At 62.9% G+C, this 24,456-nt stretch overlaps 1 protein-coding gene across 1 annotated transcript; it reads left to right on the top strand.

The window, feature by feature from the left end:
- Positions 1–7,083: 7,083 nt before the first annotated feature.
- On the top strand, positions 7,084–22,923 carry LOC123809610 (alanyl aminopeptidase, membrane). Its single transcript, XM_045824794.1, has 20 exons — positions 7,084–7,879; positions 8,383–8,525; positions 8,669–8,820; positions 9,211–9,337; positions 9,416–9,570; positions 9,722–9,835; positions 9,959–10,102; positions 10,227–10,292; positions 10,452–10,517; positions 12,012–12,187; positions 12,375–12,454; positions 13,654–13,784; positions 13,876–13,931; positions 14,750–14,897; positions 17,255–17,346; positions 17,813–17,923; positions 18,053–18,220; positions 19,017–19,157; positions 19,523–19,604; positions 22,347–22,923. Exons 1-20 carry the CDS (start codon positions 7,278–7,280, stop codon positions 22,497–22,499), a joined length of 2,907 nt encoding a protein of 968 aa, XP_045680750.1. The 5' UTR covers positions 7,084–7,277; the 3' UTR covers positions 22,500–22,923.
- The last annotated feature ends 1,533 nt before the right edge of the window (positions 22,924–24,456 follow it).

The following is a 24,456-nucleotide window of genomic DNA, read 5'->3' as shown; positions in this document are numbered from 1 at the left end:
TAAAACATGATTTATTACCTTCTGACCGGTGGTGTGGTGTTTTTTCCACATGAGGAACTGTCACTGATTTGACCAAGCCCCGACTACTGAGCACTAGGCTACTGAGGGTGTACCCTCCTCGAAATCCAGCCGGACGCAGCAGCCGGGCCCCGCTTCCCCGCCTCCCCTGGGTTGTTTCAAAGCAAAAAAAACCCAGGCATCAAATAATGTCACCCATAAGCGTGAAAGGCTTTACATTTTTATATTGTAAAGTCCGTTAATCTTCCAGCCTTTTTGTCCTCCACTTTTTTTTTTCAGTTTTTTTTAAAGATTTTATTTATTTATTTTTAGAGAGGGAAGGGAGGGAGAGAGAGAGAGAGAGAGAGAGAGAGACAGAAACAGAGAAACATCAATGTGTGGTTGCTGGGGGCTGTGGCCTGCAACCCAGGCATGTGCCCTGGCTGGGAATCGAACCTGTGATGCTTTGGTTCGTGGCCCACGCTCAATCCACTGAGCGACGCCAGCCAGGGCTGTCCTCCACTTTTAATTCTGCAAACAGTCGGTGGGCGGAAGAAAGCCCTTCTGAGACGGACGCCCGTGGGAGCGCAGGCCGGTGGGAACGAGTTCGTACTCCACTTCCCGAACTGCGGGACAAGCCGTGTGCGGTGGCTTCGAGGCCGTGTCCGTCGGTTGCAGCAGCCATGGGACAGGGACACCGATGCCACCTGGTCCTGCACAGTAAAAGGATGCTCAGAGGGGAGGAGGAGGACCCTGCCCCTGCGGCAGGGCCCCCCGAAGGAGACGCTGGGGGGAAAAGCGGGTCCCCGGGTTCCAGTCACCCTGTGTGCCGGGTGCGGTGTCTCAGCACTCTGCCTCGGTTTCTGGTGAGTCCCCGGAGTCACGAAAGTTAAACGAACATCCTCGCGAGTTTCCGCGTCTGGAACACCCATCTTCGGGGTGGGTGACGTGCCGTGGTTTCTTTTCCCGGAGGATCGGGGCTCCCCCCACCCCAGCTGGAAGGGCGGGGCTCTGCCAGATGCTGACCAGATGTGGAGGGGTGGGGCCACGGGGGCGGGCAGGGGTGCCGCTCGGTGTGGGGGGGTGGGGGGGGGGGCCGGACGCCAGAAACGGATGAACCGTCAGGAGGCGGGCGGCCCGAAAGGGTTAAGCCGGAGGAGTAGTGGTCGGGTCAGGTTACTTCCCTTTAAAACGCCGGGGAGAGGAGGAGTCAGGTCTGGCCGGGCACGCGGGCGGCGGGTCCGGCTCACCTTCTGGGAGGAGGCTCTGGCGACCTAGGCAAGTGGAGCTCGCCGGAGGGGGCACGGGGGATGTCGGTGGGACGCAGCGCAGGGAGCCCCACGTCGGCGGCCCGCAACGCCGTCTCGGGTGGGCACGCTGAGGCCCAGAGAGCGCCAAGACTTCCTTTGGCCTCTCCCTCCTGTGATCTCTTCTGGGCCCAGTTGGGGAAGAGGACCTCCCGCCCCAGAGGTGGCTCCGTGGCGGGGAGGGGGCTGCAGGCGCCTCTGGGGGAGGGAAAGTGGGGAGACGGGACTGGCAGGCGGGCGGCACCCCGCGGGGGACGGCTGCAGGGCGGGGGGACCGCTGGTGGTGGGTGGGGTGGGGCTGGAGAGGAGAGGAGTCCCTGGGGACCTAGAGAGCCACCGGGGAGGCGATGGGACCTTGGAAATTTCCCCTCTGTCCCAAGCCCTTCCTTCCCTGGCCCCTGGAGGAAAGGAAAAGGGCACTCCTATTTTTAAGCACTGGTTTAACTCCCGAGGTCTCCCTGTCTCCTTACAACCGCCCCCCCGCCCCCCCGCCGCTCAGGGTGCGGGTTTCCCAGGACCCAGCCGGGGCTCGGGATTGTGGGGCACTCCCTGGGGAGACAGATCACGGTTCCCCCTGCACCTGCCCTTGTTTTGGGGAGGGGTCCCCCCAAATGCGGCCACTGGGGTCCTTACCCTGGGCCTCCGAACCTCCAGCAGTGTGGCAGGCAGGGGCCCAGGTGCGCCCTGCCCTGGGTTTCGGACTTGAGCCCCTTCCTCCCAGCACCCCAGCCTGTGGGGGGCCCGCAGTGGCCAGCGTCCTCTGGGGGTCAGGCCTGAGTGTCTGAATGACCGGGGCCTCAGTGTGCCCACTTGTAGAAGAGGGCTCTGGGGACAGACGGGCCCTCGGGCTTTGTGAGGTGGGGCGATGGTTGGATGGAGGGAGGGCGCGGCCCCCGTCCTGTGGCACTCACAGGTGTGCATCCCCCTCCTGGGGTCTCCCACGCTCAAGGGAATGCACAGGAGGGAATGGGGTGGGGGGGCCCTACAGGGAGATGCTTTAGGGAGCGTGCGTGGTTAAGCCTATAGCACCTGCCGCTAACTAGCTGTGTGACCTTGGGCAAGCCACTCAACCTCTCTGTGCCTTGGTTTCTTCAGCTGCCAAATGGTGGTGATCATCCGGGTAAAGCACATAGTAGGCCCTCAGTTAAACAGATGGGAGCTGCCAGGCAGGACCCACAGCCCCATGTGACTCCTCCATGGCTGGTGTGCTCCCCCCCACCCCACCCCCCAGGCCGCATTTGCCCCTGCTCCTTCTGTCCTAACTGCCCTGCCCTGGGCTCCAGAGGCTGGGACGGGAGCCGACTTCCCATCAGGGGCCCTTCTGAGGTTCTCACGGGGCGGACAGTGTCCGAGGCTCCCAGAGGAAGCACCCTGGGGGCTGGCGCAGTCCCAGGCCCATGCAGCTGTGGGTGGAGGCCTCGGAAGCCTGGAAAAGGCCAGCGGCCTAGTGTCCCCTGCGCCGAGGCCCCAGCCCTCTGGTCACTGCTTGGCCCCCTGGTCACTGCTCCTTCAGAGCAGAGATAGGCTTCCAGTTGTCCCCTCGCTCCCAGCTCACCTATCTCCGGGATACGGGGGCAGGGGGGGGTGCGGTGGGGGTGGGGCCCGAGTGAGCAGGAGCAGCGGAGAACCGGAGGACCCCACGGTCCCTGAGAGCCTGTAAGGCACAGGCGGCGGCCTGGCTGCCGGTGCCCCCCCCACCTGCCATAGCCCTTCCCAGGCCCCTGGCCTTTCCGTGGTCCAGTTCCGCCCGAGGAGCCTGCGCCCACCTCCGGGACGCAGCTGCCCGCTCCCGTTCAGCTGATGCCTTCTGCGTGTGTGGCTGTGCCTCAACTATCCTCTCGGGTGACCCTTCTCCACCTTGATTTTTTCTTGGTTTAATTTAGAGGAAGTTTTGTCTTCTGGACCCAAACACAAGCGGGGAAGAAATACGCCGGGGTTGAGCTGGGCGCGGCGGGCTGGCCTTCCCCCGGCTCGAGAGGACCGGGAGCAGGCATGGGCTCCCGTTCAGGAAGGCGTCCGCTCCGGAGTCGGCCGCAGGCGGCGCCACCCCCAGAGTCACTGGGGCGGCGGCGGCGGCAGGGAGCCCCCGCCTGGGGGTGGCCGCACGAGGTGATTCGAGGAGAAACTGTAACACGGTCGGCCGTCGTATTTCGTGGTCGTTCCTGCTCGGGAGGAGAGTAGGTGGTGGACTGGTGTGAAGAGCAACGCCGAGGGGTGCACAGGAGGCCCCCGGAGACGGCAGAAAGGGAGTTCGTGTGCCCAGTCTGGGACCCCAGGAAGGAGAGCGAGGGGGCGGGGCCGGGGGCGGAGGGGGGACCGCGTCCCGCAGGATCAAGGGGCTGAATCGCAGGGAACTCCGTCTTGAGCCGCTGCCTCTCACTGTCTCATCGCTGCTTCCGTTCCATGAGCGCGTGCCGCCGGTCAGTTGTGTGCTAGGCGCCTGCCTCGGGGTGGGGGGGAGGGTGCTGGTGCTCAGAGTCTCGGGGGGGCGCTCGGGGGGCCGTCCTGGGCCGGCATCACTGAAGTGAGCCTCCAGACAGGAGGGTCCCCGATGAACGACAGACAGGTTTCCAGGCCCGAAGAGCGACTTCTGTGGGGCCACTGGAGGCGTAGCGGGCGGTGGGGGGGGAGCCCAGTGGGCTTGATAAGCCAACAGAGGCCAGTGGAGCAGGGGAGAGAGGGCGGTGAGGCCAGAGGATGGAGGAGGACGGGGGGGGGGGGGAGGGGGGCTGGATCAGGCTGGGCCCATGAGCCGTGGCACGGAGGGAAGCTGCTGTCACTCACACAGCCGCAGCCGGCGTCTCCTGGGCTCCTGACCCGCGCGCGGCGTGGAGGGGCGCACAGTCACCCAGCCTCCCCTTGAGGTGCCTGGGTCTGCCGGCAGGCTCTGAACGGCCTCTCCGTAAGCACCGTGGCCACGGCCTGACCCCGAGGCCAGCGAAGCAGAGAGGGGCTGCCGTGCGCGACAAGGCGGTGACGTCCGAGCTGGGTTTCGAGGGATGAGCAGGAGTTTGTTTGGCAGGAGGGAGAGAAGAGACACCCCTGGCCGTGGAAGCAGGGTGAGCGGAGAGGCCCAGGGATGTGAGAAGCCTGGGGTGGCGGAGGGGTGGGGAGGGGTGGGGAGGGGCGTTGGGGACCTGCGGGCCACGGGAGCCGCAGTGGGCGCTGCAAACAGGCCGGAGGCTCCAGGCTGCAGCCAGAGCTGAGGTTTCACTCTGCATCCCACGGGCAGTGAGGAGCCGGAGAGCAGGCTTGAGCGGGAGGGGGAGCTTTCTGGGCCGTGGTTTGGGACGGGGGGCTTGGGTGGCAGGGAGGGACAGTGCTGCCACCGGTCTGTGGGGTGCGGAGACGGTCCGGCTGGGCCACAGTGGGGGGCTGCGCCCCTCTCTGCGGCCCCCCAGCTGGGCCTGGCCCGCTGCCCGGAGCAGGGGTCTCTGTCACTACGGGGCAGTGGGCGGCCTGCCGCGCTGGCTTTGAAGACCAGAGGCCCTTCCCGCCAGCCTTAGGGTTCCAGCCAGCTGGGCCCGTGGTCCGGGTCCAACGCAAACAGGAAAAGCCTACAGTGGGCCAGGCGGGGCCTCTTTCTTTGTTTGGAGACGGGATCAGGCCAAGTGGGTTTGCTGGTCTTTCCACTGCAAAAGTGGGAGGGGGCCTCGGGCCCGGTCAGGGGCTCGGTGAGACGCCCACCACCCAGGGGGGCCGCGTGGGGCCCGGGGACCAGCCTTCTGGGGTTCTGTCCAGGTGGCCTTCCTGGGCAAAGGCTGGCCCTGATGGAGGGGCCTGGGGACGCATGCTGCCTCCCCGCCGGGTGTCGCCATGCCTCTGTCAGCAAGTTGCAGCCCTACCCGGGGCACTTGGCTTCCCACTAGTGTCCCTTGACCCTCAGCCCAGGCCCGACGGGGGTGGCTGCCCGCCGGTCACTGCAGTGGGAAGTCCACACTGCCCAGGCCGGGGCCCTGAGGGCAGGCCTCTGGAGCCGGGGGAAGCTGAGGGCATCCGGGGCCCCCTCCCTCTGAACGATGGGCACCCCGGGTCCCCTGAGGACCCGGCACTCGGAGCCTGGCCCCTGCGGGCCAGGTGGCGGGTGGGAGGCATTCACTCTTGCAGTTACGCCTGAATGAACTCATGTCTGCATCAGTTCATGCCTGTACCCACTGGCTGAGCCTCCGTACAGGCCTGGGGGCGGGGTGGGGGGGTGGGAGACAGGTGAATGGGGGCCTCCAGGAGCCCAGGAGCTGACGGAGCAGACACACTCGAGTCCTCAGGGGCTTTTGGCTCTAGCCTGCCTGTGTGCCCTGAAAGGAAGGGGACAGACAGTTCCCCCGGGGCAAGAGTGGGGGCGGGGCGGGAGTGGAGACGGGCTGGAAAGACTCCCATTCATTTGTTCGCTTGCCCTCGTGGGTCTTCTTCACTCAGCGAAGACGCGTCCAGCACCTACGGTGGCCAGGCGTGCGCCCTGCTCTCCCGCGGCCTCCAGTCCGAGGGGGGAAATAGGCAGGATTCATATCACCAATCACACATGGAAAACCCACTGGGGTACAGGGCTTTGCAGAAGAGGTTGGCGGCGCCCACGGAGCTCATAGGGGCTTGGCCTGGTCGGGAGGTCAGGCCTCTTCTCAGAGAGAGACTTGCAGGACGAACAGGAAGTAGCCAGGGTGAGGCGGGCGTGACCGCCCAGACGGTCCAAACAGCACGTGCAAAGGCCCTGCGGCGAGGGGGCTGGGTGCAGGCCGGGCGGGCCGGGGAACGGAGACAGAGGAGGCCGGGCAGTGGGCAGGCGGATAGCACCCGAACCTGTGGGGCGGGCCCCTTTAGGAGATCTGGCCTGGACTCCAAGACCAAACGGAAGGTTTATAAGCAGTGGCAGAAAAATAAGGGTCCACTCTGTGGAGCCAAGAGGTTTGTGGGGGCCCCAGAGGAAGTGGGGAGTTGGTGAGGCTCCCTCAGTGCCCACGTAGACAATGAGAGTGTCTTTGACCAAGGCCATGGCGAGGTCGGGGGTGGTGGGGGGGTGTGCATTGGGGCAGGGGAGGGGGAAGGTCGGAGGGTGTGAAGGTCCGAGAAACCAGGCTGGTACATGGGAAGGGCAATAATAACACACACCGTTTTCCTCCCAGAACGTAGTTTATTGAGTACGCTACGTCGTATCCTCCTTTCTAGCGAGGACAGGGAAACAGGCCGTGGGCGAGCTCTGAGTGAGGGAGGAGGGGTGGTTCTGAGGTTCTGCTCAACAAGAGAGGAGGAAGCTATCGCCGGGAGGAAAGAGGTTGCGGGAAGGTAAAGCCGCTGGCCCAAGGTCACGGCTGGTCAAGAGGTGAAGAAGCCTCTGCCGGCCTCCTCTCTTAAAAAGGCAGAGGAGCTTATTTCGTTCCACTCAGGGAGCTGGTATCCGGGAAAGAGTGGCGGGGTGAGGGTGCGGGGGGGGGCACCTGGGAGCCTGGCTTGCCCTGCGGGAATGCAGGCGAGGCCGGCGGCAAGGCCCCCCAGGAGCCTGCGCCTGCCTCCAGGTCCCGACCGCAGCGGAGACCTGGCGTGTTCCTGACCCGGAAACCAGCTCTTCCTTCTCCGCGTCTCCCGCCTCTTGCCCCCGGGAGGTCCTTCCCTCAGTCAGACTTCAATCCTCCATCCTCCTGCTTCTGTCCCCACCATCCCGGCTTGCACGCAGAGCCTGGCTGTCCCACCCCGAGACGACCCGGGGACCCTTCAGCCCTCCGGCGGGCGGGCTGCGGGGCAGCCAGCAGCCTGTAACCAGACACCGTTTTCTTCTAGCAGGTGCACTGCTTCTGGGTGTCCTCCCGGGAGCCTGGACAGAGCGCGGCCCTACCCAGCGAAGTGACCTTCGCCTCTCTGAGCCCTGGTTAATTTTTGCCCAGTCTGAGGGCTCTGGGGCTCCTCCCCTCGGAGATATAAGCCCGGCCCCAGGCTGCCCTGTCTCCTGCCTGCCCAGAGCCACCCGAGTGCCGTGCCCTCACCATGGCCAAGGGCTTCTACATTTCCAAGCCCCTGGGCATCCTGGGCATCATCCTGGGCATAGGGGCCGTGGCCACCATCATCGCCCTGTCCGTGGTGTACTCCCAGGAGAAGAACAAGAACGCCGAGAACTCTGGCCCGGCCAGCCCCACCACCCCCAGCAGCACCGTGGCCACCACCTTGGACCAGAGCAAGCCGTGGAATCGATACCGCCTCCCCGGGACGCTGGAGCCCGAGTCCTACAGGGTGAAGCTGAGGCCCTACCTCACCCCCACCAAGGACGGCCTGTACATCTTCGAGGGCTCCAGCACTGTCCGCTTCAGGTGCAAGGAGGCCACCGACGTCATCATCATCCACAGCAAGAAGCTCAAGTATGTTAAGACCTCAGAGCAGCACATGGTGACCCTGCGGGGTGTGGACGGCGCCCCGGTCCCTGCCATCGACAGGACGGAGCTGGTCGAGGTCACGGAGTACCTGGTGGTGCACCTGAAGGGCCAGCTGCAGAAGGGCAGCCTGTACGAGATGGACAGCAAGTTCGAGGGCGAGCTGGCCGACGACCTGGCCGGCTTCTACCGCAGCGAGTACATGGACGGCGGTGTCAAAAAGTGAGTCGGGGCGGGCTGTGCCCGGCGGGCGCAGGTCCTGGGCGCCGAGGGAGGGTTTGGGTGGAAGGCCTTCGAGCCTTCTGGACCCCTCGGCTGGCCCGTGGCTTCCTCTGCAGCTCGAGGGGAGCAGCCCCCGAGACCACAAACCCTTTCCCGGAGGGCCTCCTCCCCCCACTTCAGAAAGCCGGGCGCGAGTGAGGGAAACACCCCTTGTTTAGACAGGAAAACTGAGGCTCAGAGGGGAGACACTTGGTTTCCCTGCCCGTACGGCGCTGGAGCCTGCCGGGACTTTGACCCCGAGTCCAGAAGGAGCTCTGGTCTCCCGGAGTCAGCTGGCCCGTCGGGGCCCAGGTGCTGCCCGGGTGAGGCAGGGACTCGGCCAGCCCAGCCGTCCGTGCCCCCTGCAAACCTAGCAACACCCGGAAGCCCCCCCCCCAACTGTCCCGCCACGGGCCCAGGCATGCTGCCAGCAAACCCCGTAACACTCTGGCTGGCTCGGGCAGGGTGCTGGCCACGACGCAGATGCAGTCGGCAGACGCCCGGAAGTCCTTCCCCTGCTTCGACGAGCCGGCCATGAAAGCCCGGTTCAACATCACCCTCGTCCACCCCAACAACCTCACGGCCCTGTCCAACATGCTGCCTAAAGGTGAGCCGGTCCGCCCCGCCCCGGGGCCGCACGGCCTGGCGGGGGTGGGGGAGTGGGGCTGGCACCCCAGGGTGCCCGGGGCCGGGGTGCGGGGCAGGGGAGAGGGCGCCCGCCCTCACGCCCGCAGTGTGCTCCGTGCCCAGGCCCCAGCACCCCGCTGGAGGACGACCCCAGCTGGAACGAGACGGAGTTCCACACCACCCCCGTGATGTCCACCTACCTGCTGGCCTACATCGTGAGCGAGTTCACGTCCGTGGAGCAGACGGAGACCATGGGGCCCGGCAACAACGTCCTGGTACGAGGCTGGGCCCCCCCCGGCGGGGTGCTCGCCCGAGGGCTAATCCTGTCTCCCTTTGTCCCCCCCCACCCCCGGCCCCTGTGTGGCTGGGCCACTGCGTTTGAGCCCCGGCTCGGAGTCCTCCGAGGCCAGTTCCCTGACCCTCAGTCTCTGCATCTGAAAAATGGGTTCCTCGTAACGAATGGGGCTCCCGACCCATGGGTGCCAGTCAGACAGACGGCGGTCATGACCATCGTCTGTTACTCTGCAAAGGCTCCGTCCGCACTAGGACGCCCAGCCCCCCAGACACCCCCAGCTCTCTCCGCTGTGGGCCTGGCCTGCCGGTGTGACCCCGTCCAGGCCCTGGGACCCCACAGGGCCCCCTACCCACCTCCATCCTCTTTGCAGATCCGGATCTGGGCTCGGCCCAGCGCGACCAAGGCAGGTCACGGTGATTACGCCTTGAAGGTGACCGGCCCCATCCTAAAATTCTTCTCTGATCACTATGCCACGCCCTACCCCCTGGAAAAGTCCGGTGAGTGAGGGGGTCAGGGGCTGTGGGGGGAGGGCTCCACGCCCAGAGGCCGCCCCGCCAACCGCCTGGCCTCCCCAGACCAGATCGGCCTGCCTGACTTCAACGCCGGCGCCATGGAGAACTGGGGGCTGGTCACCTACCGGGAGAACTCCCTGCTGTTTGACCCCCAGGTGTCCTCCAGCAGCAACAAGGAGCGGGTGGTCACTGTGATCGCCCACGAGCTGGCCCACCAGGTACCCCGCGGCACAGGCCCCGGCAGCTGAGAGGGACGAGGGCAGTGGGCGGGGCCCTGGCACATGCGGGCACTCCCGAAGGATGGCTCCAGGCGCCCTGGGTGGCTGCAGGGCCAGAGCCGCTGGCCGGGCTGACCCCCCTCCCCCACAGTGGTTTGGGAACCTGGTGACCGTGGCCTGGTGGAGTGACCTGTGGCTGAACGAGGGCTTCGCCTCCTACGTGGAGTACCTGGGCGCCGACAACGCCGAGCCCACGTGGAACCTGGTGAGCCAGCCGTGCCGGGGCCCCGGGGTGTGGGAGCAGGGGGGCGGGTCGGGGGGCGGCAGGGGAGAGCTGGGTCCCCGATCCCGGGACAGTCTACGAACGGCCGTTGTTGGGGATTCGCAGAAAGACATGATCGTGCAAAACGAGCTGTACCGCGTGATGGCCGTGGACGCCCTGGCCTCCTCCCACCCGCTGACCACCCCCGCCGAGGAGGTCAACACTCCCGCCCAGATCAGCGAGATGTTCGACTCCATCTCCTACAGCAAGGTGCTGCCCCCGCCTATGGGGACGGTGGGGGAGGCGCCGGGAGGGCGGTGGGGACTCAGCCTGCTGCGGCCATGGGGTCCCGCCAGCTGAGCACAGCTTTCTGAGCCCCTGTCCCTCCCCCCAGGGAGCCTCGGTCCTCAGGATGCTCTCCAGCTTCCTGACGGAGGATCTGTTCAAGAAGGGCCTGGCGGTGAGTGCGCTTGGCCAGCCGGGGTGGGGGTGGGGTGGTGGTGGTGGGGGTGCTTTCCTCCAGCCCCTGCCCGGGTCCCCCAGCCCAGCCTGCCGCAGAGGCTGAGCCGCAAGGCCTGGGCCGCCGGCTTCGCCCTCACCACGGCCTGTCTTCCCACAGTCCTACCTCAGTGCCTTTGCCTACAAGAGTGCCACCTACCAGGACCTGTGGGTGCACCTGCAGAAGGTGGGTAACAGCTGGCCCCCGCAGCATTCTCTGGGGGGGCCCCGCGGTGGCGCTAGCGCCCGTGGAAGGGGACGTGCCCAGTGCCGCCGCCTGCCAGCCCGGGCAGGTCCTTTGGCGCTGTGGTCGGTCACGTGTGAAAGGGGCACAGGGATGGCCCCTGGAAGGCGGTTGTTTGAGAAACCCCGGCAGGCGGTCTGCCCGCCCCGGGGGGAGCTCCGTGACGGGGGCCCAGGAGTCCCCCCTTCTCAGCACCGAGGAAACCGGCCCTCCTGGCTCCCACGCCCAGGCCCGCCTCGGCCAAGGACTTTGGAGCCAGTCGCCGGCCCGTCAGCAGCCCTGGCCGCCCTGCGCCCTCCGGCCCCTCCCAGGCACGACCTTGCACCCCAGCACCCTCGGCACAAGCCGGGGCCCTCCCAACCGGCCCCTCCCTGCATTTCTGTCGCCTTGCATCCCCAAGCGCCCCTGTCTGTCTGGGAGACCCTCTGCCCCTCCCCCCCCTCCCCCTCCGGGACGACCTCTCCTAGGCTGGGTCCGTCTGCTCCCTGTCGTCCCTGTCTCTTCCTCCCAGCTTCCCCCTCCCCCTCCTCAGCCCAACTGGGGTGTGGCCCCCTCTGGAGCCCCGCGCCCCAGGCTCCCCTCCAGCTGCTCCCCCACCATTGCCTTCCTGTCCCTCTGGTCCCCAGGCGCCCGGGCTCCAAGGCCGGGCTGACCAGAGAGGGGAGACCCAGGACTTTGTCACAGATCACAGCTGGGCTCCCGAGTCCTCTCGGTCAGACTCCTGCCCAAGTTCCAGCTGCCACGAGCCTGGCCCCCCTCCCCCTCCTCCCCATTGCGTCAGTCCCTCCCCTCCCCCCCCACTGTGTTCCTTGCCCCGCCTCGGTGTCTCTCCTGTCCTGCAAAGCGGAGCCCAGGTCCCCCTTCCAACGTCATCCCTCCCTCCTGTTCCCTCTGCCCCTGAGCCCCCTCTTTCTGCAGCCCCCAGAGCTCCCCGCATCTCAGCCTGCATGCACCCCGTAACTTGCTCTTCCGCCCACTTTCTCGCCCTGGTCTTGTTTTCATTTTCTCAGTTGTTAACAGACATTGTTGGAGTTTTGCTGTTATTACAAAACCGATGCAGCCCTGGCCGGTGTGGCTCAGTGGACTGAGCGCCGGCCTGTGAACCGAAAGGTCACTGGTTCGATTCCCCGTCAGGGCACATGCCTGGGGGGCAGGCTGGGTCCCCAGTTGGGGGCGGGCGCGAGGCAACCAATCCATATTTGCCTCGTACACCGAAGTTTCTTTCTCTCTCTTTCTCCCTTCCTTCCCCATCTGTAAAATAAATAGAATCTTTAAAATAAAAAGCAATGCATATGCATGGAAAGAGATCAAAAAGACCTATGGGCACAGTGACAAGCGCCCAAAGCCTGTCCCCAGGCCCCCATCTGGGTGCTCGCGCCTCTCCCCCCGGCCCTGGCTGCGACCCTGGCTCCTCCTCACCCGGCCGTCCTCTTCTAGGCTGTGGACAATCAGACCAACATCACGCTGCCTACAAACGTGAGCGACATCATGGACCGCTGGATCCTGCAGATGGGCTTCCCCGTCATCACCGTGGACACCAAGACGGGGAACATCTCCCAGCAGCACTTCCTTCTGGACCCCCAGTCCAAGCCCACCCGCCCCTCATCCTTCCAGTGAGCAGACGGGGTCTCGGGGCAGGCGTCCCGCTGAGGGTTCCGAGCCCCGGGGGCTCTGGACAGGCTGTCCCTCCTGGGCCAGGAGGCTGGAGGCGCCTGGTGCCGGAGTCGGGCGGGAAGTGGGAGCCCCGGGTGGGGCTGCCGTTCGCCCGTAGCAGCCACGACCTCGGGTCTCTGGTTGCAGGTACCAGTGGATCGTCCACATCTCGTCTCTGAAAGGTGGCGCTGAGCAGGAGGACTACTGGCTGCAGGAAGCCAGCAAAAGTAAGCTAGCCCCGCCCTCATGGCCAGCAGCCTCCCCCCCCCCACCCCCGCTCCCACTCCCCCAGCTCCTGGCCCCTGTGCTGGGGGTGACGGCAGCCTCATTTCACTCCCCAAATCGAGCCAGCTGCTTTGGTTGTCATCTTTGCTGCTGCCACCCAGCTGTGTGGCCCTGGGCAAGTTACCATCCCCGTTTGGTCTCGACTTTTTCATCTGTAAAACGGGGCCAAGAACAGTAGCTTCCCCACTGAATTCTGTGAGGAGTCAAGGAGACAATCCACATGAAGTGTTTTCAATGGTGCCTGGCCCATGGGATGAGCAGCCCCACCCTGCCAGGCACGGAGGAAACCACGGTCAAGGCACATTGTCCCCTGCCTAGGCCAAGGCTGCCGATGAAGGGAAGGAAGACAGGCAGTTAAAAAACTCTCCCGAGCTGTTGTGAGCGCTTTCGCAGAGGCATGTGTGGCCTCTGGGCTGCTTGGGCACAGGGGCCAGGAGCTGGGGGTAAGGGAGATTCAACTTCATGGGGAGGTCAGGGAAGACTTCCTGGAGGAGGCGACCTGAGTCTTAGAGGAAGAGCAGCAGTGAGCTAGGCTTATGGCGGTGGAGAAAAGCATTCCAGGCAGAGGGAACAGCAAGTGCAAGGCCCAGAGGCGGCAGCGAGCGTGGGGGCTGCGTAGAGGTCCCTGCAGGCTGCAGGTCTCCTCCTCAGGGCAGGTGGGAAGTGGGCGGATGCGTGGGTCTGACCTGCAGGCGCGGGAGGGTCCCCTCTGGCTGCCAGGAGAGAGGATGGAAGGCTGAAAGAGCAAGCTGGGGCGGGGGCGCCAAGCCCGGGGGACCCGACGGGCAGCGCCGAGGGGGGCGCTGACTGAAGGCAGGGCCTGGGTAGGCCGGACATGAGAGAACAGAGCATGACCCAGGCACACACGGGCCGTGGGAAGCAGGCCGGGCATTGGGGTTCGGACAGGGCACGTGGCCTGCCTGAGGTCGCCAGCCCGCCAGAGGCAGAGGTGGGCTGGGCCGCCCGCTCACCACCCCATCTCCTCCCCTCCCTGGCATCGCCCCAGAGGCTCGTGGGGCAGCAGCTGCCGCCACCAGGTTGCAGGAGGCTGCTCTTGCTGAGGCCTGGAGTGGGGGGGCGGTCCAGGGACAGCCTGGGGTCTTTGAGCAGCAACCCCCCAGCTCTGGTCTCTTCCCCACAGCCGAGGAACAGTTCAAAACCGCACCCGATGACTGGGTGCTGCTGAACATCAACGTGATGGACTATTACCTGGTGAACTACGACGAAGACAACTGGAGGAAGATTCAGGGCCAGCTGCAGAATGACCTGTCGGTGGGTGTCTATCTGCCACCCGACCCGTCCCCTGCCCCAGGCCCAGTCCGAGGTCCCACCCTGAGGTCACACCCTCTGCGGCCCCTTCCAGGTCATCCCTGTCCTCAATCGGGCACAGGTCATCCACGACAGCTTCGATCTGGCCAGGTGAGCGCGCCCCCTTCAGCCCCAGACTGGCCCTGCCCAGAGGGCCTGCTGACTCAGTCAAGCAGGTGGGTTTCCAGAGGGAGACGCAGCCGAGCCCACTGGAGGCCAGGCCCAGTGCAGCAGGCTCCCTGGGCCCCGGGAGCCCCTCCCTCGGCCCCCATTTCCCGGATAAGGAACCTGAGACCCAAGGGTTTGAGTGCCCTCCCTGAGGCCACGTGCCTGGCCCAAGGACGGCCACCCTCAGGCCCGCCCAGTGCCTCAGGCACACCGCACTCCGCCACACCAAGCTTTGCCTGAGGGCTGTGTGCCCGGTCGCTGTGCTAGGTGCCAGGACATCTGGGGACCACAGGACCGGCAACCTGCGGCGCAGATGAACTGATGTCGCCCACAGACACGGGCGTGTATGAGCCCCACGGGGGCAGACAGCCCGAGGAGGGGGAGGGTGAAAGACTCAGAGGGCCTCGCCAATCAGAGAAGCGATCGGCTGAGGAAAGAACACACACTTTTTTTTTTTTTTGTCCTTTTGAATCTAAGCTCTGTCTCTATGGGCTCTATGGCCTTGAGCAAGTCACCTTACCTCTCCGAGCCTCAGTTTCCTCATCTGTGAAATGGGGGTAATAAGCAAAGGATTGTGGTGGGCAGCAGGTGAGGGCCAGGCCGGGGCTGGCCTTGTGTGGGGAGCCACCCTGCACCCGTGTCCCCCAGCCCAGTGGAGCTGGCTCAGCTGGGGCTGTGGGACCTCAGCTCCAGGAAGAGGCTGGGGTGCCCAGAGAGGACTGGGCGAGGGTGCTTACTTGAGCCCCTCTGTTTGTCCCCAGTGCCGGCATGGTCGATGTCACCCTGGCGCTGAACAACACCCTCTTCCTCATCAATGAGACGGAATACCTGCCCTGGCAGGCCGCCCTGAGCAGCCTGAACTACTTCAAGCTCATGCTGGACCGCTCCACCGCCTACACCCCCATGCAGGTGCGGAGGGGCGTGGCCGGGAGGGTGCCAGGGCCGGCGGCGCAGCCGCTGCCTCCCACGGCGGCGGCGCCGTTAGGACGTTGGTGGCGCTAGTACTGCCTCCGGCGGCGAGAGCCTCCAGGCCGCCGCTGCGCGGGGCCCTTTGTGAGCACGGGCTGGGCAGAGCCGTGAGAGCAGGAGAGATTGGGGAGGCGCGCCAGCTGAGAAGGGCAAGGGAAGGACCCGGACTCCCCGCAGAGTGTGCGGTTCTGGAAGTCAACACGTTCAGAAAAAGCCGCTGTGGTCTGGGAGGTGGGTGCCTGTCCTTGCCCAGCTACACGCCCGCGGGGACCCTCCGCGCCCCCGTGACCTCTCTCTGAGTTGAGCATGCCCGTACCTGTCCATTCCGCCCGAGGGGCAGAAGGGGGCGATGCAGGCATGCACCGCCTTAAAGCGGGGGCCGCTCAGACTCCCACCAGGGAGACCAGAAGGGGGCGCTGGCTCTGCCCGGCCGTGCGGTTGATAATAAAGGACCAGAGAGCCGGAAACACCTGTATGTCCACAGTCAGGGTTCGGTGACAGGATGCCCGTTTGATGGAACGTTACACCACCACCACATCGTGCTTGAAGAGATCACTGTTTTTCATTACACACTTTTCACATGATTAAGTTCCTATTATGATAAACGAGGTATTTATGGTAAATGAGGTTTTTACCTCATGGTAGCTCGTTAACCTGCCTGCCCTGGATTCAGCTCATCTCGTTGGTGTGGTTGGATCACAATTTTGGGTCAAGGGCAGGCAGCCTTTACTCCGCTGCGATTACTTACCGCCCACTGTCTGCCGAGCCACACTGAGGGCGCCCGTGGGTATTGCCTTCTTTCTCCTTCTTTTTTTTCTTTAAAGGAGAAGTTGTTTTGTCTTTCTTTTTTTTTAAGATTTTATTTATTTATTTTTAGAGGGGAAGGGAGGGATAAAGACAGAGAGAGAGAGAGCAACATCAATGTGCGGTTGCTGGGGGCCGTGGCCTGCAACCCAGGCATGTACCCTGACTGGGAATCGAACCTGCGACACTTTGGTTTGCAGCCCATGCTCAATCCACTGAGCTACGCCAGCCAGGGCTTTTTCTTTTTATGTAAATGCGTCAGCTAATACAGCAGTTCTGCTCCAGTCCCCTGAGACACCCTGCTTTCTTCTAGAACCCCACTCAGCTGTGCTGCTGGGAGGCTCTCCCAGTCTCTGAGCCCCCCGGGGTTCCTCCTTGAGTGTTCTGTCTCTCGGGCGAGGGGTGGGAGGCTGGGTGGAGGTGGATATTCCAGAAGAGGTGGACACTCTGGGGTAGTTTGTCTGAAATGCCCGTTCCACCGTCACCCTGGAATGAAAGCTCGCCTGGGTCTGGAGTGTCTGCGCTGGAAACTATTCCTCGAACGTGTCCGATCTCGCTGCACGGACGACGTTTCATCTCTAAGGAGAAACTCAGAGCCTTTCTTTCTTCCGGTTGTCTGAGTCCCTCCAAGAAGCGAGCGGCGGGCCCTTCTGTCAGTCCTGGCGCGCCCGCCTTCCTCACCCTTCAGCTCTCCCAGTCTGGACACGCACTGGCATCGCTCCTGCAAACGTTCTTCCTCTCCTTTTTTCCTGTTTCTCTTTTGGATTGGTCCTCCCGTTTTCTTCCTGTCCTGTTTTCCAGCCTGTTGGCCTTCTGCTCTGCCCTCCGGGACCTGCCCGCCGCTCTCCTCTGTAGGTTGTGTTCATTTATTCTGTCGTATCTGTGAACTTCCGGGGGCTGCTCCTGGCCCCAGCATCTCCGAACTCATCACAGGCTTTTCCGAAGTTTTTTTTTTTTTTAATTTTTAAAAATATTTAAGTTTTTTAAATGCTTTTAAAAAATGTATTGATTTGAGAGAGAGAGAGAGAGAGAGAGGGGAAGGAAGGAAGATCGATTTGTTGCCCCTCTTATTTACGCATTCATTGCCTGACTAGAGACCAAACGCGCAGCCTTGGCGTATGAGGATGATACTCGAACCAGCGGAGCTACCCCGCCAGGGCCTGCAAAGGATTTTAACAACATGGGGTGGGGCTTACGTTACAGTGACGGGTAAAAAAGTACAGTGTGCACGATCGTGGTACCTTAGGTAGGAAAGGAAAACAGGAAGAGGAAACACATCAATCCAGGAATCGTACTTTAAGAGACGGTAACACACAGTGGGTTGGCTCGGCCCCGCCCCCGAGCTGCCTGAGCCCCGCCCCCGAGCGCTGTCAGAGCGTCCGTGGCCATCGCCCCCGTGCGCCCTGCGCACCCACCTCACAGGCTCCTTGAGGCTCCAGGCGGGTCAGGCTTGCCTCTCCCCTTCTAAGCTATTGATGTTTTCTGTTCCTCAGAACTACCTGAGGAAGCAGGTCACGCCCCTCTTCGAGCATTTTCGATGGGTCACCAGCGACTGGACTCAGCGCCCAGAAAAACTGATGGACCAGTGAGTATGACTCCCTCTGGGTCTGGAGGTCACGGGGGCCCAGCCACCCTGACCTGGGGAGCCCAGAGCGGCACCCGGGCAGTGTCCCCCTCTGGCCCTCCCAGCTCCTGGCAGGACTAGAAATCACCAGGCAGGGAGTGGCCCTGCCCGGGAGCAGGAGGCCCCGCCGGAGTCTCTGTGTGTGGACTGTGGGCCCATCTGGCCTCTTGGCACGAAGGCCCAAACTAAAACTCTGAGGCCGTCTCCCCGACCCGGTCGTTGAGATTCTGGGCGTGGGAGCTGGGGCTGGGCCCCCGGGCCGGCCCCTGTGCCCCCCTCCCCGGCTGTCCAGGGCGCAGCGCCAAGGGGGACCCAGAGGACTGGGTGGGCTGCAGCCTTAGCTGCTCTGGCCTGCAGTCGTGGGTCAGCTGGAGAGTCCGGGCCAGAGTCTGGGCCCGGCAGCTGAGCAAGAGCCCTCCCCGGGCAGGTACAACGAGGTGAACGCCATCAGCACCGCCTGCTCCAGTGGGCTCCCTGGGTGCCAGACCCTGGTGTCCGGACTTTTCCGCCAGTGGATGAGCGACCCCAGCAATAACACGTGAGTGTCCCCGGCTCCTCCCCAGCCTTCCTTCATCCCTCAAGCCCACGGCCCTGTCCTCACCGGGCCCTGATCCCACCCTGCCTGCTGCTGCCGCTCCACCGCTGACTCCCACCCACCCCGCACCAGAATCCACCCCAACCTGCGGTCCGCCGTCTACTGCAACGCCATCGCCGAGGGTGGCGAGGAGGAGTGGAACTTCGCCTGGGAGCAGTTCCAAGCAGCCACGCTCGTCAACGAGGCCGACAAGCTGCGAGCGGCCCTGGCCTGCACCAAGCAGGTCTGGCTCCTGGACAGGTGAGGACAGGCCGGCAGGGCGGGACCAGTGCCCCCGGCGCGCCACCGGGATGCCGAGGTGGGCGAGGGAGAGCCGGCCTCGCCGGGGCCTCCACGCTCTCGTTCGCGGGGTTCTCGCAAAGCCGAGCAGCGGGGCAGGGTGCTCCCGTTTCACGGCCAGGGACACCGAGGCTCAGAGAGGCACAGCCGCTTGCCCAAGACCCGGAAGCTTCAATGAGTGGTGGAGCCCAGATTCGAACCCAGATCTGGGCTCATGTCCTGTGCCTTGAACTGCTGGGGCGTCTTAGCCTTTACTTGAGCATGGCTCACTTTCCCTCTTTCTCTCTGAAGGGCGGTGATCCCACAGGACCTCAGTCCTTCTGGGGGTCCAGCTGGGCACCCCCCAAGCCCTTGATGAGGGCTCCTGGCCCTGACTGGGTCTCTCATACGCCATCTCCTGGACCCCAGTAGAGAAGGGCCACCCTCCGTGTCCAAGACAGTAGTGGCCGCCCTACCTGGTGCAGAGCTCGGGGCTCTGGTCCTCCTCCCTTTCTTCCTTCACCACCAGATGGTTGTCACATGCCAGGGCCGTGTCAGGCATGACACATGGCATAGCCGGTGACCCTGCTTTGGGCATTCAGGGCCCCATCCACAGGAAGGAGGCGGGACCACGGGGTCGTCAGCCCTCAGCATGCCAAAGGGCTGTGAACGCATGTAGGGCGGGAGGGGACGGGCCTTCTACCAACTGGGCTTCTCTGTCCGATCATCGGACTGCAGCCCTGGCCGGTGGTCACCAGCGAGCATCCTGCCCCCACAGGTACCTGCGTTACACCCTGAACTCCACCCTCATCCGGAAGCAGGACGCCAGCTCCAGCATCATCAGCATCGCCAACAACGTCATGGGGCAAACTCTGGCCTGGAATTTTGTCCAGGCGAACTGGAAGAAGCTCTTTGAGGAGTGAGTCCTCTGAGGACATGCCTGGGGTGCCCTGAGGGTGGTCTCTGTGCCCAGAACAGCACAGCGTTGGGAGAGGTGGGGTGGGACCTGCGTGGCTGGGGGAGGGGGGCAGGAATGGGAAGGCCAGGTGGGGGATGGGCCGTCCCTTTTCCCACTGGGAGGAAAGGAAAAGTCTGGCTGTGGGAGTGATCTCTGGGGAGATGGGAGCCAGGACACCCCATGCGGTGGCACCTGTGTTCAAGTCTCCGTGGGCGTGTCTTGTCATCGCGCCTACGAGATGGACCAATCACAGGGCGGCTGTGAGGAGTGTGAGTTAGTTCCCACCGTTCTCACAGCTCGCTTTCTCCCCCCACCCCGCCCCACAGCTACGGTGGAGGCTCCTTCTCCTTCTCCAACCTCATCCAGGCGGTCACGCGGCGGTTCTCCACTGAGGAAGAGCTGCAGGCGGTAAGGAGCCCTGGACCCTGGGGTCCCCCCCAGTCTGACGGGGTGGCCGCCTTTCAGTTCCTGCCGAGCATGGCCCCAGGGCACGTGGGCCCGCTGTTGCCAGGCCTCTGCACGCTCAGGGGAAGCTGCGTGTCCATTCGCTCAGAAAAGTTCGCCTTGGCGCTCTTGCACAGGCGCAAAGGGTGACATTATGACCCTCCACGCACCCATCACCCAGACGGAATGGTTATCCACGCCTTCCCGACACTTTCTGGGGGTGGGTGATTTCCAGGCAAACCACGCTGTTATATAACGCCGCCTGTAACTACTTTAGCCCTATTTGAAACAGAGGCATTTTTTAAAATGTGATTTCACTGCCGTTAGCAAACCTAGGAAAATTAGTGGTCATCTTAGAGCCAGCCCGTTCTCAGATTCTCTTAAGTTTTTTTGAAAAAAAATTGTTTTTGCTGTGGATATGTTATGTTTGAATTAGAAGCCACAGTGAACTCATTGATTTAGGTTGATGTGGCATTTTTTTAAAATTTGAGATAGAGTTTATGTCTCATAAAATTCACCATTTGAAGTGGCTTTTGGTATATTTGCAAGGTTGGGCAACCATCACCCTCTAATCCTAGAACATTTTCGTCACACCCGAAAGGAACCCTGCACCCACTGGCAATCCCTGCCTGTCCCCCATTTTCCAGCCCCAGGCAACCACGAACTTACTTGCCGCCTCCATCAGCTTGTGTACCTTGTACGATTGGCTCATAATCCGTGTCTGGCTTCCTTCACTTAGCTTAATGTCCTCAAGGCCCATCCATGTTGCAGCATGTATCATTCCTCCCTCTGAAACACGGGTTTGTCATTCCCCTCATTGATGCACTCATTGGTTGCTGCTTGTTATGTGCTCTGACCGGGGATCGAACCTGCAACCTTGGGTATCGGGACACCGCTCCCACCAGCTGAGCTGCCCAGCCGGGGCCAGTAGTGTCCTTTTTATTTTTTTTCTTCATTTTAACTAAACCTTTGTTGTATTTTTTTCCCACTACCGTGTAGTCCCCTTATGCGCACGTCGCCGTAGCAGTGTCTTCTGATACACAAGTCTCTTGCTCTGACGAAGCCCACCTCTCTGCTTCCTTGTTGTTGTTGTGGCTTGTGCTTCAGGAGCCACGTCTAAGAAGCTGTGGCCTCATCCAGGGTCACGGAGGTCGACTGACCGCTGGGTGTTTACCAAGGGCCTTTTCATTTTCGGTCTTACATGGAGGACTTCGGTCGCTGCTCGCTTGGTTTTGTGGGTGGTCCCAGTTGTCCCAGCACCGTTTGCCGAGAAGACCATTCTGTCCCCTATCCAATGGCCTTGGCGCCCCCGTTGCAAACCCCCCGACTCTCAGTTCTCTTTCGCCGGTCAACCGGACTCTCCCTTCTGCGTCGTCGGTCTGTCCGTCCATCCTCGTGCCGGCGCCACTCTGTCGTGGTCACTGTGGCTTTGTAGTCAGGGTTGAAATCAGGAACGTGAGTCCTCCAACTTGGTCCCTGTTCAAGATTGTTTGGCTCTTCTGGGTCCCTGGACGTTCTTTGTGAATCTTAGGGTTGCGTGTCGCGCTCTGCAAAAAGGGGCCGTTGGCGCTTTGATGGGGATTGCGTGTAGTCTGTAGAACAATTTGGGGACTATTGCCAGGCTGACAACATCAGGTCTTCCAGTCTCTTGACACAGATTTATTTGGGTCTCTTTTCCTTGTGCTTAGGTCTCCTTCATTTCTTTTTATTTATTTTATTTTTTTTATTTATTGAGAGGGGATGGGAAGGAGAAAGAGGTGGAGAGAAACATCAATGTGGTTGCCTCTCATGTGCCCCCTACTGGGGACCTGGTCTGCACCCCAGGCATGTGCCCTGACTGGGAATCGAACCAGCAACCCTTTGGTTCGCAAGCTGGCGCCCGATCCACTGAGCCACACCAGCCAGGGCTCTTCTTCATTTCTCTTAGCAGTGATTTATAGTTTTCACGTAGCAGTCTCGTACTTGTCTCGTGGAAGTTACTCCTGGGTGTTTTATTCTTCTCGATGCTGCTGTAGATGAAGCTGTTCTCTTAACTGCGTGTTAGGGTTCTTCACGGCTAGTGTGTAGAAATACAATTGGTTTTTACACATTGCTCATGTCCTGCAACCTTGCTGAACTCACGAGTTTAAATACGATTTTTCTTTTGTAGATTTCTTAGGATTTTCTCTATGCAAATCACGTCGTCATCTGCAAGTAGAGACAGTTTCACTTCTTCCTTTCTTGTCTAATTGCCTTAGTTCCAACCTCTAGGACTACTACACATTTTAATCTGTAAAATCTCCTTTAAAAAAAATACCATTTATTTGTTGAAGCAGCCGGGTCATGTGCATTGCGGACTGGAAACGGCCACATGCGGAGTGTGGCTGGCCGGTCCCTGCGGTGTGTGTCCGATTTGTCCCTCTGTCCTCCCTCCATGGGGTTGAGACTGTGACTGGGTTAAAAACCCCAAGTCTAAGTCAGCTCCACGGAGAACCTCGCTCTGAGGGCTGACTCCGCCGGGGAGCCGGGTCTAAGCCCGGAGGTGCTGTCATCTCTGAGCTCTGCGCCAGACCAGGGCTTGGCCCCAGGGGGAGGGGAAGCACTTTTGGGGAAGAACAGGCTGCGGTCCCCAGATTCCGGGCCCCGCCCTGGAGTTGGGGGCGGGGGACAGAGGACGGGACTCCCCTCCCCAGCCTGGGCTGAGAGTCTCTCTCCCCTTCCTGGCAGCTGGAGCAGTTCAAGGAGAACAATGCGGGCACCGGCTTCGGCTCGGCCACGCGGGCCCTGGAGCAGGCCCTGGAGAAGACCAAAGCCAACATCAAGTGGGTGAAGGACAACAAGGCCGTGGTGGAGCAGTGGTTCGCAAGCAACAGCTTGTAGCCCTCGGTCCGTGGTCACCCGGCCCGCATGGGAGAGGCCCCCCTGTGCGTCTGTCCCATTGGCCCCACTGCGGGGGCCCCCCACTCCTGAACGAAGCCCTCGGGCACGTTCTCTCCACTCTGTGCGTGGTGCCAACCCAGCTCCTGATGGCCAGACGGTCCAAGCACCTCCCAGCCCCTGCCCCTCGTGCCCACAGCACGCAGGGCCCCGGGGCTGACCTCAGGGAAGCCCGGCTCTAGGGCCGGAGGAGCAGAAGCCCTCGGTGGACCGTGGACGGCCTTGGGGAGCTGCCCTGTGCCCTCTCTTGCCTTCCCATGAAGACCCTGACCCTGGGGACTCCACAGGGCACCAAATCTGTATATTTTTTTCTAAGAGGAAATGTAGATAAAGGATTTCTAGATGAGCTTCCGGGCTCATTACCAAACCGGAGCAGGAGTGAGTCTGACCGCAGCTGGGGAGTTGGGCTGGAGGGAAGCTGGGAATCTGGGCAGCACTGTGGGCTCTGGGACCCCCCAGGGTGCACGGGCGGGAAGGCCCCCCCCACGGCCCGTCCTTCCTGCAGAGTGCCGGTGTGCGCGCTCTGCCTGGACGCTCATGCTGCTTCGCCTGCCTTCCCGCGGCGGCCCTGAGACGCTGGGTGCTATCCTGCCCCCGCTGCGGGACCCGTGGTGGGTGAAGGTGACATCCGTTTGTAACCCGACTGTTTTCAAGAGCAGCGACCTGAAAAAGGCAGGGGCCTTCCTGATCGCCTTGGGGAGGGGACAGCCTGGGACCTACGGGCTCCATGGCCCATGTTGATCTTGCTGGGAATTTCTGGGCAAACGCCTAGGCAGTAGGAGGCACCCCTGGGCCTCAGCCCCTCGAGGCCCAGCTGAGCCCTGGGCTGGTGGGAGGGAGGGGGCCGGGCCACTGACCGAAGGTCTAGTGAAGGTCAGCGGGGCTCTGGCCGCTGGGGCCTGGACTCCTGAGGCCTGGCTTCCGGTCGTGGCTCAGCCACTGTTTTGTGGACAAGTGGCCAAAACCCCTGGGCTTTGGTTTTGTCCCCTGCACGATGGGGATGCCTGATCCCAGGGCTGGTGTGGGGAAGGAAGGGGTCACCCCCCACCACTTGGCCGACGAGTAAGAAGAGCTGGCTATCACTGTGGTCCCGTGTCCGGCTTCAAGGCCCCACCGGCCCCTTCCCCTCACTGCCTTCTCCCTCTGGGAGGAAGTCCCCCCCTTCTCCACGGGTGTCTGCACTTCAAAGGGTGGGGTGGGGCCAGCCAGGGTGGGGCAGGGTCCCTCCACCAATCAGGTCCCCCCCTGGGCCAGTCCTTCCTGTCGCCAGTGCCCAGCAGCAGCGGCTGGCACTTGACCAGAGCACAGGGCCCCTTAGGGGGTCCCCGCCAGGGGAGGGGTCGGCCCTGCCATCCAGGGTCCCCAGGGAGAAGAGTTGGCCAGGACCGCAGTCCCTGTGCCTGGCACTGAGCTCAGTGTCTATGCGCATGTCTCCTGGGGTTCTCGGCATCCCGGAAGATAAGGGCAGCCTTTATCTAGGCTCTGCTGATAAGGAAACTCGGGCTGGGGAAGGTTAAGTCACCTCTCGGCAGAGCAGGGAGGAGGATCTCCATGTGGACCAGGGACAGGGTCTGTGACAGCCACTGGTCCGTGCTCAGGCCGCCTGACAGCCTGCAGCCCCGGCTCTCAGGAGGCCCCGGGAGCCTGGGGGAAACCAGCGCCCAGGCTGCGGCAAGGACACCCAGGGCCCGATACCTGCCTGCCGAACCGGGCTCAAGGCTACACTTGGAGCAGGGGCCCACCTGCTCGCTACTGGTCCAGCGCCCCAGGCCACAGGGGAGGGCAGGATCTGAGGGCCAGCAAGCAGCAGCCCGGGTGCAGTGCCCCCTCCCACCTCCCCAGCCTCCAGGAGGCTCCTCAGGAGGCACGCCCTCTGCACTACACTGAAAAGCCTGGACGA

Source organism: Phyllostomus hastatus, unplaced genomic scaffold (genome assembly GCF_019186645.2).
Source record: "Phyllostomus hastatus isolate PE091 unplaced genomic scaffold, TTU_PhHast_1.1 phas_scaffold_555, whole genome shotgun sequence".
Taxonomy (NCBI): domain Eukaryota; kingdom Metazoa; phylum Chordata; class Mammalia; order Chiroptera; family Phyllostomidae; genus Phyllostomus; species Phyllostomus hastatus.
Note: the sequence above shows the minus strand (reverse complement) of the source record. Positions and strands in the feature narration are given on the sequence as shown.